Consider the following 17,609-nt stretch of genomic DNA (forward strand, 5'->3'; position numbering starts at 1 on the left):
GGGAAAATTTTCTATTGTCCGAAATTTAAGTTTTCAGAATAGGTGAATGAATAAAGATCACTGATGTTGGAATAAAGATCACTGATGTTGGAATACTGAACATTTCATTTTCAAAATGAGAGGGATAAATATCTTTGTATTCATATTTCACTAAATCACATGTATAAATGTAATAGTTAGTTGAGTTACTGTTGTACTGAGCCAACTATTACAGAGGATCAGCTGAGATTCAATAATAATAAAAATTATGACAGAATTTGAACCATCTCACAGCAGAAAAAAACCAAAGACAAGAGTCATTATTATAATAATCTTTTTATTTCCATTACCAACTTTTGATTAGGTCACTAAAATATCTCAAAAAGTTAACAAAATATATAACAAAATACTGCTATATCATTCAGCAGGTCAATAATAACAAAATAAAACAAATACAAATGAAACTTTTGTGAACATGTCATGCTCTTGATGTACAAATACAATAGTGTACAAATCTGTGGAATCATTTATGTTTGGGGTACCAATTTCTATGAATTAAAGAAAACTTACATTTTCATAGATATTTTATTTAGTAAATACTGCATATAATCTTACAGAAATTTTGAAAATGGTTAAAACATTTAAAACACTATTTCACCAGTTCCAACAAAATCCACCAAAATTAGTATCCATAAATAGTAATGAATCCACAGTATCTGATCATCACACTGATCATGATTAATAGTAATGAATCCACAGTATCTGATCATCATACTTATCATGATTGATAGTAATGAATCCACAGTATCTGATCATCATAATTATCATGATAAATAGTAATGAATCCACAGTATCTGATCATCATACTTATCATGATTGTTAGTAATGAATCCACAGTATCTGATCATCACACTTATCATGATTGATAGTAATGAATCCACAGTATCTGATCATCACAATTATCATGATAAATAGTAATGAATCCACAGTATCTGATCATCATACTTATCATGATTAATAGTAATGAATCCACAGTATCTGATCATCATACTTATCATGATTGATAGTAATGAATCCACAGTATCTGATCATCATAATTATCATGATTGATAGTAATGAATCCACAGTATCTGATCATCACACTTATCATGATTGATAGTAATGAATCCACAGTATCTGATCATCATAATTATCATGATAAATAGTAATGAATCCACAGTATCTGATCATCATACTTATCATGATTGATAGTAATGAATCCACAGTATCTGATCATCATACTTATCATGATTGATAGTAATGAATCCACAGTATGTGATCATCACACTTATCATGATTGATAGTAATGAATCCACAGTATCTGATCATCACACTTATCATGATAGATAGTAATGAATCCACAGTATCTGATCATCATACTTATCATGATTGATAGTAATGAATCCACAGTATCTGATCATCACACTTATCATGATTGATAGTAATGAATCCACAGTATCTGATCATCATACTTATCATGATAGATTGTAATGAATCCACAGTATCTGATCATCATACTTATCATGATTGATTGTTGATGTTTTATGAGTTAGCAAAACAAAAAAATAAGAAAATGAGGACATCGTCACTGAACATAAAATAATATTTCAAATATCTAAAGGCCACCAGGGTGCACTCTAATGCTGATTCTGGTATGAGTAGAAATAAAGATTTATGTAAATGAGACAATAATCGCATAAAAAAGGAAAGTACTAAACCAGATATCACAGACACAGTTATAAGGCCACATTTATGATTAAGAAAAGGTCTTATCATTAAGGGACTACTTTAAATGATGCATATCCTTACAACACATAAATGTGAGGAAATCAGCTTGGTGACAGGGGATTTACCAATACCGGTATGGTAAGCTTGGTAGCAGGAGGCTTAACAATATTGGAAGATTGCTTAGTAGCAGAGATTTACCAATATGGTAAACTTAATAGCAGGGGTTTACCAATATTTTACCAATATGGTAATTTTGGTTGCAGAGAGTTTACCAATATGGTAAGCTTGGTTAAGTTGGTAGCAGAGGGTTTACCAATATGGTAAGCTTGGTTAAGTTGGTAGCAGAGGGTTTACCAATATGGTTTTAAGCTTGGTAGTAGGAAGCTAACTATTACAGGTAGCTTGGTAGCAGGGTGTTTACCAATAAGGTAAATTTGTTAGAAGTTACTTAACATGATCATACAATTTGTATCTACGGGTTTATCGGTCGTCCAACTGTCTATATCAATCTGCTCAGCTCTTAATAAAACTCCATATCACGGCTTTGTGACGTCAAATACGTTGACCTGGCCTTAATAACTTTGACCCGGACATATCATCGACGTCATAATGTTTGAACCGACGTTGATAAGTTTGACCCGAACTTATCAAGTCAACTTCCGGTTGCTGGTGAAACTAAGACAATACTTCCAAAAGACGCAAATATAGCCCGATAAATCGATTATCAGGTTATCGGCATATTAATATTTTATCATATACTTAGCATTAATATGATAGCTTTTGCATATGTGTAATGGGCGGAAGTGCACAAGCCATATCTTCCCACCCGGGCTGATAACCCATATCAAGTGCCTCTCGTGCAAAAAACCCATATCAGTGCCTCTCGTGCAAGTTACTTCCGGTGTTTCCGGTATCGGTTGTTTACTTTTCCATTGTGACGTCAGATGTTTTTTATGACGACGTCAAAATTTACGGGAACTTTTGTGGGGATAGTTTAATACTTACTAACAAATGCCATTGACAATTATGAATCATTTTATAGTACAACAAACATGGAGTAGTAATGATCGTAAAACTCTTCCAAATTTTCAGTGTTTCAAAATGCCTCTATAGGAAATGTTACCATAAATATATAAGGAGTATATATGCTGTTGTTGGACAACTATAGTATATTTGATTCGTAATTTTAATTTTCTTTATAAATGTTTGACTGTTTTAGTTATTGCATTAGTTTATTTGCCTTACATAAAACTATTGTCGGAAGTATATGATAAAGCGATTAATACATGGCCTTTTCCATATCAGCCTGGGTATCATCCCTCGACCCATATCAGCACCTCGACTCCGTCTCGGGCTGATATGGGGGTCTCGGGATGATACCCAGGCTGATATGGAAAAGGCCATGTATTAATCTCTATGTAAAATATCAGCTGCTCGACATAATATGAAGGCTTTTTGATCTCGTTCGCTGCACTTACTCGACAAAAAGCTTCATATAATGTCTCGCAGCTGATATTTTACGATATCAACATGCAGACAACCTGATAATCGGTACTTATCAATATGGTAAGCTAAGTAGCAAGGGAGATTACTTAACATGATCGTACAATTTGTATCTACGGGTTTATCAATATGGTAAGCTAAGTAGCAAGGGAGATTACTTAACATGATCGTACAATTTGTATCTACGGGTTTATCAATATGGTAAGCTAAGTAGCAAGGGAGATTACTTAACATGATCGTACAATTTGTATCTACGGGTTTATCAATATGGTATGCTAAGTAGCAAGGGAGATAACACAGTAGTCAGCTTAATTTAGTGGCAGGTATTCAACAATTATGTAGGTTTGGTGGCAGGGTGTTTACCAGTAAAGTAAGGTTAGTAAAGAGTGTTTACTACTAAGGTAAGCTTTATAGTAAAGGTTCAATATGAAAAGAGATTGTCTTATAAAAAAGTAAAACAGGAAATTATATAAATAGCTATGACACAAATGCATACTGGATTGAGTCAATAGTGAAATATCAAACTCGATTTACAGCAATGTTAAAAACACTAAATCTGTACAAAACATTAATGTTGGAACGTTATATACTTTGAGTATCAAAACTAATTTACATATTTAGTGATTGAGTGGAAAGGATGAAGTTTTCTTTTAACTGAAAAAACCCAGGTTGTATACATATATATCATCTATTTTTCACTATACATACACACATTTCAAATTCTTTTTAGAGATTATACTAATATGTACCAGATGAAACATACACTATTCAAAGCATGTAATAAGGATTTCTAAGAGTTCACAAATAATAATACCTGTTCTCTAAATATGTACAAATAGCCAAATGTTAATTAGATCAACCAAATCATGTTTAAACATCGAAAACCCAAAACTGTTAAAAAATCTTGGTTATTTACAATCTGAAAAAAGGCACCAATACACATGTTCTCTGATGATGTAAAGATAGTGAGATTTATAAAACACTAATGACCCACTCTACAACTCTATAAAACATGGTCAAGAAAACTAAAGTGCAACAAACCAATTCATCTAAAGACAATATTATCACATTGAATATGGAAATAACAAAGAATACTTTGTATGGTCTAAATACTGTAAATTCAAATATTATCGTTTGCATTCAATGAGATTGTTGGACAATTGATATAAATGTGAGGTCGTTTTTTTTGGCGATTTTGGAAAATGCTGAATATAAATAATGCTATCAAAATTTAAAATGCAACCTTTTTTTCTTTGTGACACATATCTTGTTGAAACTTCTTTTTTTTCTTTGTGACACATATCTCGTTGAAACTTCTTTTTTTTCTTTGTGACACATATCTTGTTGAAACTTCTTTTTTTTCTTTATGACACATATCTCGTTGAAACTTCTGACTATAAAGCATAGCTAAATATCAAATGAAATCTGTCAAATACAAATGTACTTCTGATAAATTAATGCACATGCAAAATGCTCTAATGGTAATCATTTCTACTATATAGCTAAAGTGTAAAACACATAAACTACAAAAGATGAAGCTGTTGAAATAATGCCGAAGTCTTGTCTCCATAATTACATTCATAGAAAAAATGATAAAGCTGTTAAGGTGGTACTAACACCTTGACTCAAATAAATGTGGCTCGTTTAATTTTCATAAGATTTAAACAAAATACTTACTTTGACCCTTTGACCAAAATATATAAATTTTAAAAATCTTTAAACCACACATTTTCTCTGAAAAATTTCATAGGATATATAGCAGTTTGACAAACACTAACTTTGATCATTGATAAGCTTAATATTTCCTTATAATTATAAGAGTACAACGAGATTAAAATGTTAAGCTGATTTTTACAAGAGTTATCTCCCTGTAGTGTTAGGTACCATCTCTAGATAATTTTAATAACCTGCACCATATCCAGGTGAAATCTAATAAATAAGTTCATGCCTAATACTTTGTTTAGATATCCTAGTGTGACAGTCCAACACATAGATATTTTACCCAGTTGTACTAATATAACTATATGGTGTTCAAGGAACAAACAAGTCATACACAATCATATTATACAATTGGCAACTTCATCTCAGTTTTGTTTCACAGAAAACAAAGTGCTTGAAAAAAACATATAGATACCAAATTGAACAGGATGGACTAGGATGGACTTGTTTTATTGATTTATATTGATAAAGACAAATGGAATGTTGTCCAGAAAGACTAGAATCACACTTTAAAATGCCATCACAGGGACAGAAGGGACATAAAATGTGATCACTTTTTAGATAAGTCCCACGAAATCAAATGTTTCTCTTCTCAAGTCACAGGTAAGGGAGGGACATAAAATGTGATTTCTTCTAATCTAAACCCCAAGAAATCAAGTTTTCTAAAGTAACAGGGCAGGGAAGGACATAAAATCGTCACATTAAGCACTAAATGTTGCTTCATATTTCATATTAGATTTGTTAATTATATAAAAATATATGTCAAAAATATAAAATAATCTTAATATGGTTTAAAACATTTGTTTATATACATACCCGGTATATATTTATTGACTAGTTACACTTTTAAAATATTTGTCATGGACTATCAAGTAGACTGTAAATTAACGTCACATTATTATAAAGAAGCTAATTTGAGAAAATAAGAACAACAGTTCTCTTGAGAAAATGATTGTAATAAAAATAGGAAATTCCTTTTCAGCTTTTATTTACATATATCATTTCTGGTCTAAAATGCACTGAACAAATATTTGTTTAAATAAAGAATCTTAAATATTGTATGAGTCAATAGCTGTTATAATGTGCTTTCAGAAAATGAATACAAAAATTGGAGCCACTGAACTTTTCTTCTTGTCACAAAATAAAATAGATGAATCGAAATTCCTTTTTATCTGATTTATATCTCCTTTTATTTCAATTTGAAAAAAATGAAACAAATACAAAAATTACGTAAAATTAAAGACATATTTGTGTAATACAAAAATATTCTGTTGAGAAATGTGTACACAATATGCATATAAAACATTTACCTAGATTAATATCACGTGATATAAAACATTTACCGAGATTAATATCATGTGATATAAAACATTTACCGAGATTAATATCACGTGATATAAAACATTTATCGAGATTAATATCACGTGATATAAAACATTTATCGAGATTAATATCACATGATATAAAACATTTACCTAGATTAATATCACATGATATAAAACATTTACCTAAATTAATATCACATGATATAAAACATTTACCTAGATTAATATCACATGATATAAAACCTCTGCAAACAAAATCTGGTTAAAGAGAAAAAAACAAGAGAATGTCGAAAAGACAGCAATCTGTTCACTGTTTAGCAACTAATGAAATTGTAATTGACCAAATGTTGACCTTGACTTAGTTATCTGACAAAATTTATAAATAGATTCAATTGGCTGAACATTTATCAGGTTGTTTCATGGGAGGGACATACAGATCCTTCTTAAATCAATCAATCAAGGACCACAACTCTGATCTACAAAAGTAAAAATTGTCAATGTTTGACAACTTTTACATGCATGTATTTAATTTGCCATCAGAAACAAACAAAAAATGTGTTTGAACATGAGTGGCTGATGGTTCTGAAGTTAATCCCATCAAAAACAGCATAAATAACCATTTTCATAACAAACAAGGACCAACAAAAACTACTGAATTGCAATAACATTCATATAAAAAAATATGGTTTAAACAATTATCTAGGAATTGCAGGAAAGAACATAAAGCACCCTTTTTCAATCAGTCGAGGAATATAACTCCTGACATACAAAAATAAAAAATGTCAATCACAAACTTAACTTTGTCATAAGAAACGATATATCATTGAAAATTTTAGATTGTTTGAAAGTTTTTTTAGTCACCCAACTACAAAGACATAAATCCCCATTTTCCAACTAATCAAAGACCATTTCTACAAAAAGCTGTCAATCTAAAAAAAAAACTACTTAAATTAGAAAAACTAGAAAAACCGATTGGTTTTACTGTTTTAAATGTATTATGGATGTACTAACGTGGGGTTTTGGAACTTGCGTCAGATGTTCAGACTCCTTGATTTTTTTCCCATATGATAAAAGGTAAAATGTTTTACACCATAACACACATTTATCTTTTCATACAAGACTTATAATTGCTCATAAAAGGTCTTCCACCAAAATTTAAGCAGATTCTTGATTTCACTTCTTTTGATTTAATCATGAGACCCAAATAATTAATGGAATATAAGGTAAAAGTCTCAGTCAGCCTTTCCCAGCACTTTTCTAAAATTAAAAATATCTCAAAAAGAAGCTCCATGACCTATCAATATTTTTAGCTTATTTTGTTCCTTCACTAATGTTCTTCCGACTTTAAAGTATCAATTTCAAATTCTTGATTTTTTTACTTTCACCTAAGTGAAATCCTTAAGCTTAAGTACAAATGAACTGCAAAGAAAATCCTTTATATTGATATTGGCCTCAATCTTGTCATAAAAAAATACATATTTTATCTTTAAATGAAATTTGATCAGTTGTCCTCAGGTAATCCCATTAATTGACATAATTCACAGATGGCACCACCATCAATCAATAAAGGACAATAACTCCCAGAAAGTAAAAGTGCAAAATCTAATTAAATTTTGTTGTTTGTCATTAGACATTGTCACTAGATTCAAATCAGAACATTTGAAGTGGAATAATTTGTTCTGACGTTATTGCAGGGTAACAGCTGCCCACCATAAACTATCAAATCAATCATCATCATCATCATTTTCACGTCAAATATGAATTATAGCTTTTTGATCAATCTACCTTTACAAAGTTTGTTTTTAAAAAAAACAAAATACCAATAATTGTCTCTATACATCTTACAGTACATTTTATACAGCTGTATACCAAATCTTAAATCTAATTTAACAATATTTGATCATAGTTTGCCCAGATACAAAATAATGTTCATTTAAAAAATTCCCTTGTACATTGTATTTTATATAATTGTTTGTTTTCTATTGTTGCATCTTTCCTGTTTTTTACTCATTTTTATTATTAATTATTTATATTATTTGGGTAAAGGAGGAACAAATCTTTATAACGTGAAACTTTAGTTAAAAGTAACATAATAAATATCTGAAAACACAACAGTGTACAGTTTACATATTATACAGAATTGATATAAAATATTTAAATGACAAATTTACTAAGTAACTATTAAGTTACATTGATTGTTAACAGCAGTGGTTACAGCTTCACAAATATGGAAATGAGAGGTGTCTTATGAATGACAGCACCGGTACTTATCATGATGGTTGCTTTGATTTATCTTCTACAGTTTCTAGATTATTATTACTATCTATATTCTCTTTACTTTGAGTACTCTCTGTCTTATCTATAACACTATTCATAGTCTTATCTGAAACACTATCTATATTTTTTACTTTCACACTATTTTCTGGGTTTGTTGTAGTCAATTTTTTGCTATCGTCAGTATTTTTATTATCACATTGCTGTACTTTGGTGTAAACTTGACCATAACCATAAGGTTTTAGGTGATATACTAAATATTCCAAAACATACATCATGTTGGGTGCAACGTAGTGAAAGGTGATAGCAAAATCACTGCAACAGCTTGGACCCTGCAAAAGATACATGTAAATGATTATATACTGCAGCTGTGCTATTTGAGCAGTCAAATTGCATTGACCATATATTCATATGTGATATACAGTCACTGACTGTATATCGCCTTGTTTATGACGCTGACAATGTGTTTCCGTAGAGGTTTATTTATGACGTCAATAAAACATACAGGTTCGTGGAAATTTTACGTCTTCCACTCAAAATTGAGAAGTGATGGTTTTTACTAGTGTTGTCAACGGTTAACCGGTTAACCAGTCGAACAACCGAATACCAAAAACGCTAACCGGTTAACCGGACTTTTTTTCAATTTTGATAGATTTGAAATCATTAATAGTTAGGTTTTATTTTAAAATTGTCGTCTCGGTAATTAATTTGACAGATCAATTGTTCAGTAAATTGATTGCTATTGTTAATCATATAAACATAAAATTAATTAGAACTTGTTTCTCAGCTCGGGGCAGGATCTTAAAGAAACATAATTAGTATACATGTTTTTTTAACAGTAACTCTAAATCAGTAATGCGATTAAATTTTACGATTTACTTCATTATTTCGTTTCTGATCTAATATTGTGTAAACCTACATCTAATGTGCAACCTCTGTCGTGCAAGGCTTAGTCTTACTTTAAACGAAATGCTAACTCAAAAATTGTGAAATGCAAACCAATGTGAATGTACTCAATGTATCCATGATAGTACGAGTAACATGCAAACAAAGTAAAGAAACAGGCCGTACGGTGACCTATAGTTGTTAATTTCTGTGTCATTTTGATCTCTTGTGGAGAATTGTCTCATTGGCAATCATACCACATCTTCTTTTTTATAATTAATCATTCAAACTGAAACACTCCACATCATTTTCGGAGACAACAAGTGAAAAGGAAAGAATAATCAGTTTCAGACATATTCAATTCTAAGAGATCAAGAAGTCTTTTTTTTATTTTTCAATCTAAAGTTGGTACAAACGCTTTTGTTGATACGGTGTAGTTGATTATTAAAAGTCAAACTTCGCCAGAAATCCTCAGACAAGCCTTATAATGCCAGAGGACAAACTTCAATTCTAAAAGCGTAAATTTATGACTTGGATGAAAGGTTGTCAAATTGACTATCATACCACATCTTATATCTAAGTGTAGGGTACTACAAGCACCAACTCAAACTACCGGTTAACCGGTTAATCGGTCGAACGATTATCCAAGTAACCGGTTAGGCAAAAGTGTACGATTTGACAACACTAGTTTTTACCTTCGCTTTCTACATGTTTCTAAGCCTTGTACAAATAACATTAATATTTTGAGACAATGTATGGTTATTCTATATATGTGTAAACTACAACACAGCTTAGACCCTGCAAAATATACATCGTCATATAAATGTTTTAAACACTGCACAACTTAGTCCCTGCACAAGATAGAAATGGATGTGTTAAACACTACACAACTAAGTCCCTGCACAAGATAGAAATGGATGTGTTAAACACTACACAACTTAGTCCCTGCACAAGATAGAAATGGAAGTGTTTAAAAACACTACACAACTAAGTTCCTGCACAAGATACATATTTTTTTAAACAAACATTTAACAGGGAAATTAAAAATTAGAAATAGGTTCCTCAATACTGTGTGTCTTGTCTGTAATGGCTTTTTTCAGGGTAAAAGTGTAATATGGACTGATAGATTAGAAATTAGTGATTTATCAGTAAAATACTGAATTAAACAAAACAAGAATGTGTCCTTGTACGTGGATGCCCCTCTTGTCATTTTCTATGTTCAGTACATTGTAGATTGTAAAATTTGGGTAAAAACTTTAATGTGGCATAAAGTTAGAAAGATCATATCGTAGGGAACATATGTACTAAGTTTCAAGTTGATCAGACTTCAACTTCATCAAAAACTACCTTGACCAAAAACTTTAACCTGAAGCTGAAATTACAGACGGGGAACAGACAAACTAACAGACAAAAAAGATTGACGGACAAACGGACAGACACATGGAGGCACAGACCAAAAAACATAATGGGCCATGGTGAGGGTTAGGTATAAATAATGAAATGTTTCCTTTAATAAATGCTATTGCGATGTTTTTATTATTGTGAAAAAACGTTAACGTGGCTGGGTCATAGTCGCAATAATTTTAACTCTCATTTTGAAATTTTTAATATGAGTCAAATAGGATTTTTCTGAATATTGCAAATTTTTTAAATAAATACAAATGAAATCAATTGCATTTCAGTCTAGAATGACAAAATCGCAATAATAAATGCACGTAATAATTTCTGTATTTACAATAATTCTTCTGAAATGATTTTGTAGGAAGGTGTCATTTGATTTTTTCCTTAAGTAACAAATATTTCTTCAGGTTTATAAAAGTAAAAAAGACAACTTTTCCATAGGACACCATGTCCTTTGTGTACACGTACTATCACAATTCTGTCTTCAGTGAATGTCTCATTGTAAATCACACCTACTTCTTTTATACATGAAATTGGAGCCATAATATTTATTCCTACTCAATTTCCTATAGAAAGGTAAATATTGACATGTTCTGGTATATCATAATTCAACATATTGATATTTCAAAAAAATTCTGAAACAAGAAACCCTTAAGGTTCATGATGATGTAAACATTTATTTCAGAGGCTACACAAGGACTATGGTACACTGTAAATAACTAAAGACAACATGCTTAATTAATAAAGTAGTTAATTTCAAAGTAATTTGTAGTTTAAAGTTAACTAATAGGTACATTTTTGTACATTTCTAAAAATGGTGTAATTTTTTTCAAAGTAACATTTTTGATAAGGGGCTAGCTGTACCAAGCCTCAAGGTGAATGATTTTTTTCTATGTGTTGAAAAGCCTTATGCTGTTTTTGACTCTTAAGTCAGTTATTGTCCCTTTAACACATTCCCAGCTTCAATTATTAATTTTACAATATATTGATTCATGTCTTACTGATGTATTGTCATGTTAGTAATCATATCCTCAATTGACCCTAACTTCATGTACTTCAGTCAGTAAAAATACAGTATTTTATTGCATAATCATAAAACTGCAGAAACATCACTTGCAGTCAATGAGTACAGTATGCAGCTTATCTTTATATTTACACCTTATGTAAGAATCCTGGGTTTTGATTGGTTGAAAGCCAGTGTATTTTTCACCAATTCACTGTTATCAAATGATTATCGGGTATTTGCAAAAAGGATATGCCTTTTGTACACTCTCTGCCGTGGTATTTGCCAAAAAATACTCTATCCGACTGGGTTTTTGAACATTAACATTCGGTGTAATTAAACAGATATAGCATGTTCTTGAGGGGTATTTGCGAAAAAATACTGATCAGTCTTGAGAATGAATTGCCCTCGCCTTATGGCTCGCGAAATTTAGCATTCTCTCGACTGGTATTTTTCGCAAATATCCATCCTTAACATGATATATCAGTTTAAAATACAAGTGTCATAACCCATGGCAAATGTAGTTAACAATGTGACACACAATTATGAATACAGAAAGATCTCATACTTTCTTTCATTATTTTTCACCATGTTTAGACAGTTTAGTTGTCCATTATCACCTTAAGGTGTCATTTTTACAGTACTCCTAAGAATAGCCAGACTCCAATAAAATGTCCTTGTACAAATTTTGGTAAAGCATGGTAAAAAGAATAATATGACAACAAATAATTCTACCTAACATAAACACTTCCTGTCAAAAAGGCCTTTAAGCATTGATGTGTTTCAGAATTATAGAGACAACTACCGGTACCATATCCTCGACTGTGCATCACATGATACAAAATAATAATAAAGTACCTACCTGTTTTGCAGGGTAATAATTGTAACTCCAGTACCACATATCTTTGGGTAGAATTCCAGGAATCAAGTGATGTTCTGGTATAAACGGCATAAATCTTTCTCCTCCTGATTCATCTCTACTATCCTCGGCTTTTACACCAATCTTTTCCAGACACCGTCCTATTTCTAAATCTTCTGCCCCTCCAGCATCAGTTCTACATGTCCCAGGGATATTTATACCCTTTTCTACAAATATTTTTGTTGCTTCTCTGCTAAGAACATACCCAGCCCCTCCACTCATGTAGCCTTGTTTAACATAGGGTTTAAACCTACGGCCATAATAAACAGGAGACTTCGGGTTTTTATCATGCAAAAAATAACGCAAATTTTCAACGATAACATATGTATCATCATCTGCTTTCATAAACCAATCATAATCGTTTAAATGATTTTTGTACAAATATTTAAAAGCTTCTTTTGTTTTTGCCCATAGATTGTCACGACCTTCGTGCACTGGTAAAGCTACTGCAGGGAGATGTCTATCTTCTGATGAACTCATGAATATAAGTTTGGTGCATCTTTTACCCCATGTGGCTTTCACATGTTTAGCTTTTGATTGATGATTACTTGGATTGGTCATGATCCAACAAAGAACACGCACATCTTTTTCTAACTCCTTTGCTAACTGGCTCGACTCTTCTGAAAAATTAGAATGGGAAAATGAGAATGGGAATAGGGAATGTGTCAAAAAGTCAACAAACGGAATACTGGCAAATGACCAGTAATTTATATATATATATATATTGACTGAGATAATTTTTGGAAATCAATCACTATAACCATAAGTCTTTTGTCTAAGTCACTTATGATTGTCTCCCTTGAAAAACAGATGAGACAGCTTATTGAATTGAACAACTCTCAAATGATGTAATTAAATCAACTCTTTAGAATAAAGGGTTGTTTAATTTGAATAGATTAAATAATTTGATAAGCATATGGTCATTATACAAATCAAATATTTTATTATAGTCTCACCTCTCTACATGTACAATACAAACATGAATACAATATATACAACATGTTTTAATTAAAAGTACAAAACAATCTTAAAAACATTCGAGAGCCACTCTCAAAAGAGTTATGAGAGACTTTTACATAAAAAAGGACAGCTCGATAAAAATACAAAACATTTTTTATCTATATAAAACATTCTTCCTTTGAATTAAAATATCATGGCAGATTTTGGCAGAATAAAAGCACAAATTTTCATTGGTATATAAAAAATATAAATTTGTCATCATCATTTAAGTCTAAAAAATCAATATTAAAAGAAACTGCTCTAGTAAAAACCTCTTGTCTTGCATGTGAATATAAAGGGCATTTGAGTAAAACATGTTTCTCATCTTCAATGAGTTTCTGTTGCATACATGAATCATTAAAACAAAATCTATTTTCACTTAAAACCCCTTCATATCTGCCTGTTTCAATTCTTATTGGCGCCACACCACATCCAAATTTAGCAAAGGCGCTTTTATATTTTCCTGGCATATGAACACTTAAATAATGTTCTTTATAATATTCTTGTTTAAATAATCTATATGTATGCAGTTTACTGCGCTCATTTGTGTTTAAATCATTACACCATTTTCTCTTGTACATATCAAAAACATTACTTTCAATATTCTTAATAACATTTTTACTAAAAGTACAGTTTATATTACAAAAAGTTTCAATATTAAGTTCTCTAAAATTTACTATGAACTCTAAAATTCCAGTTTTTAATTTTATTGTTACATATACATGTATTCTATTTGCCCACTTTTTTATTAAGTCTGGTATCATTCATTTTCAAAAATCTTGACCAATTTCTAAAAATACATGACCATTGTTTAATTATACATGGCATCCAGCCCGTATCTCCAAATAATGATAAATTTGGGGTATATTTTCCAACACCCATAAAAAATCTCATGGCTCTATTTTTAATTGCATTAATACATGTAAATTCCCTAGCTCCCCATATTGAGGCACAAATTCAATAACTGACATTACCAGTGTATCAAAAAGTTTTGTAAAAATTGAAAACTCAAGACCACCATTAGCTTTACTTTTGGCAATTAACAAACCTAATGCCCTACTGGCAGACTTAGCAACAGCTTTTGCCATATCTATATAATTCAAATATACATGTTATAAAAACCATATAACAACTTATTGATCCTGCAACAGAATTCAATTGAATTGACTAAACAATTTATAGTTATTAACTAAAAATTAAACGTAACTGTGTAATTGATTGTTGATTACCAGTACTGTGCTTGTTATATAAAATGGGATATAAATTTACAGTGAATAATCTGTTTTGAAAGAGATGTCAGCAAAAAATTTGGGAAGTTCAATTCTTTTTATTAGTGGTGGCATATTTGGGCAAGAATTAATCAATATGAAATGAAAGAACACAAAGACACATCATGCTACATTTCTTGAATGGGATGGTATCGGAATTTGTTTGCACATTTATACTCCCTAGGCATAGCTTAGACAACAACCATGTAAAACAAAAAATTTGTAAGGGTTCTGTGGAACCCACTGTCTCGCCTACTCAAGTCCATTTATAAGTAAAATATGGATAAACAGGATTATTTTTTTACAAAAATTACTTCAAGATACTATCTTATAAACATAAACAAGCTTCTGTCCAAGTTAAGTAGAAATCTAGGGATAGTTTTAGAAAGTGATCGAAATTTCAAAAAACTTTAAACACCAGATCTAGAGTGAAAAATCGTAGAGGACATTGAAATGTAGGATCGCTATGTCTTGCTTTTGAAACAAAAGACGAAAAGCTTCAGGCTCCACAAAAAGCAGCCATTCAGACAATTTTTCAGAAATTGACCACTAAAGAAGCTACAAACAAAGGTTATTTTCATTTACATCTCAACCATAACTATTTGCAATGTCTAAAAGAGTGGAAGTTGTTTGAAGTGCAATAATTTCTGATAAATACAAACAAAACTTTATAATAAGCCAAACATCTTTATGGCAAATGAAGGCTGCTGAGAATGAAAACAAGAAATGAGACCAATCAGCCAGTAGATATATACATGTATAAAGTATGGAAAACACACTGAATGCGGCTATGGGTGAACTAACCAGGGCCAACTTGTAATCAATCCAACAGACCCACTACTGTCCTATTACATGGTAATTTTTGAATCAATTCTCACAGGCACTTGTTTCTATCCATTGGAAGACCCATTGTACGTTGATAGTGGTCTTCAATGGATAGAAACAAGTGCCTGTGTCAATTCTGCCGGCTTTGAACTCAAATGTTTTTTTTTGTACTTGTAGAGCATTTGAATATAAAATAGATATATGCTTACGAGAATGTCAACTGATATAAATTATGATCAAGTAATATACAAACCCGCATGACTGTGGAAATGAGCTTCTGACCAGTCAACAGATTCGTCTGGACCTTTTAGATGGTCCATCTCTCCGTGGCTGTGTGGACTATTAGGAATAAAACCACCATTTGGTACTTGACGGATTTGATTACTGAGATCAAATTGATTAGAAAATAAAAATGTCATTAAGAATCCAAGAACAATTCCTAGTAAAAACAGGACTATTCCTTTCTGTGTAAGACTAGCACTTGCTGCCATGTTGACAGTTTTTCGATAGTGGCTGGTGTTAGCGTTGGTTTGAAGAAACAATCCGAAACATTCCGATATTTCAGCTTATAATTATGAAATAAAGGCCGGTGAAGGCAAGGAAAATACGTTTTTTTATTTTTAATGAATCACGAGTTCCCTTATGGGGGTGTTCAATAATCACATAATCAGAATTTGTTTGCTAATATAATCACATAGTCATTTAAAATTACTTTTTTTTAACAAGATAATCAAACAATCAAAAATACCATTCTACATTTATGATTATCAAATATTTGAATAAATCATGGAATATTTGGTCTGGTAATCAAATAATTACTATAAAAGTGACCAAGTAATCACATATCAGGTATATTATCATTTTCACATCAAAATGAATTCTTTTCAAGGTGGCGGGAATTCATCCTTAATTGTCACAGAAAATTGTAAAAACTTTTAGCTACAATGATGAAATATATTTTTTTTTGAGATGACACGGTAACAATGCATGTGTTGCAGGGGCGTAGCTTACGTTGAGGCAACCGAGGCAACTTCCTCAGTAAAAAAAAAAAAAAAATAAAAAAATTCCTTCACTGTATTTTCTTTTAAATGATTATTGCAGCAAACTGTCTACTAAACAATAATGTAGCAACTTGTTATGTCTTGATGGCGCGGTTATTGATTCATACCCTTTACGAATTATTCAAGACTTATGGGAACATTTGAATTAATTTTCCCTCCTCTACTTGGAAATACTCTTTACGGTAGTTTTCTGTAATTCAAGTTTGTCAGAGTAAAAAGAAATCGACAACAGATTTATTTTGTCCTACCCCATTGCAAGCGAAAACTGTGAGTAGAATAGATGAGGATGCAACTCACGAGTCACCCGATCAAATGACTTTACCATTGAATTAGGTCAATTAGTTAATTTTGTGTCAGAATAATTTCTAGTATATGAGGGCCTGGGTGAGGTTTTAAGAAAACAGAAAAATCGGCCCTGAAATTAATTTAAATTTGAAAGAATATGGATTTAAAATGGTGCTAACTTATAAAATAAAGGAATATCAAATTATGGGCGACAATGATATAAAAATAAATATTTTATAATCCCATTCTAAGCATTCAAACCCTCATATAACCGTTGACATGTTCCCCTACGACTATGTTCATTGACTTTGGTACTAAACAAAACAAAATATGCATTTACATTTATATATTGTTACGGCCAGAAATTGCCTTTAAATTGTAGCCAACAAAAGACAC

At 31.2% G+C, this 17,609-nt stretch overlaps 1 protein-coding gene across 2 annotated transcripts; it reads right to left on the reverse strand.

Annotated features, from left to right (window-relative positions):
* Positions 1–299: 299 nt before the first annotated feature.
* On the reverse strand, positions 300–16,436 carry LOC139513843 (glycoprotein-N-acetylgalactosamine 3-beta-galactosyltransferase 1-like). 2 transcript variants are annotated; one of them, XR_011662529.1, is made up of 4 exons: positions 16,121–16,436; positions 12,719–13,395; positions 7,580–8,899; positions 300–7,413 (listed from the first exon to the last, which is right to left on the reverse strand). XR_011662529.1 is itself a non-coding variant. In XM_071302694.1 (3 exons), the coding sequence occupies exons 1-3, from the start codon at positions 16,356–16,358 to the stop codon at positions 8,564–8,566; spliced, it is 1,251 nt and encodes a 416-aa protein (XP_071158795.1). In that variant the 5' UTR covers positions 16,359–16,436; the 3' UTR covers positions 300–8,563. The 2 variants fall into 2 exon arrangements, 1 of the variants encoding a protein (XP_071158795.1); XM_071302694.1 differs by having other exon boundaries at positions 300–8,899.
* Between the last annotated feature and the right edge of the window lie 1,173 nt (positions 16,437–17,609).

Source organism: Mytilus edulis, chromosome 2, assembly GCF_963676685.1.
Source record: "Mytilus edulis chromosome 2, xbMytEdul2.2, whole genome shotgun sequence".
Taxonomy (NCBI): domain Eukaryota; kingdom Metazoa; phylum Mollusca; class Bivalvia; order Mytilida; family Mytilidae; genus Mytilus; species Mytilus edulis.

Bases quoted from the DNA above. Each gene is read 5' to 3' on its own strand.
- LOC139513843 (XM_071302694.1), bottom strand. From the start codon at position 16,358: ATGGCAGCAAGTGCTAGTCTTACACAGAAAGGAATAGTCCTGTTTTTA. The intron at 13,396-16,120 runs GTTTGTATATTA...CTAATTTTTCAG, and splicing joins TCATTTCCACAGTCATGCGG to AAGAGTCGAGCCAGTTAGCA. The intron at 8,900-12,718 runs GTAGGTACTTTA...TATCTTTTGCAG, and splicing joins ATTATTACCCTGCAAAACAG to GGTCCAAGCTGTTGCAGTGA.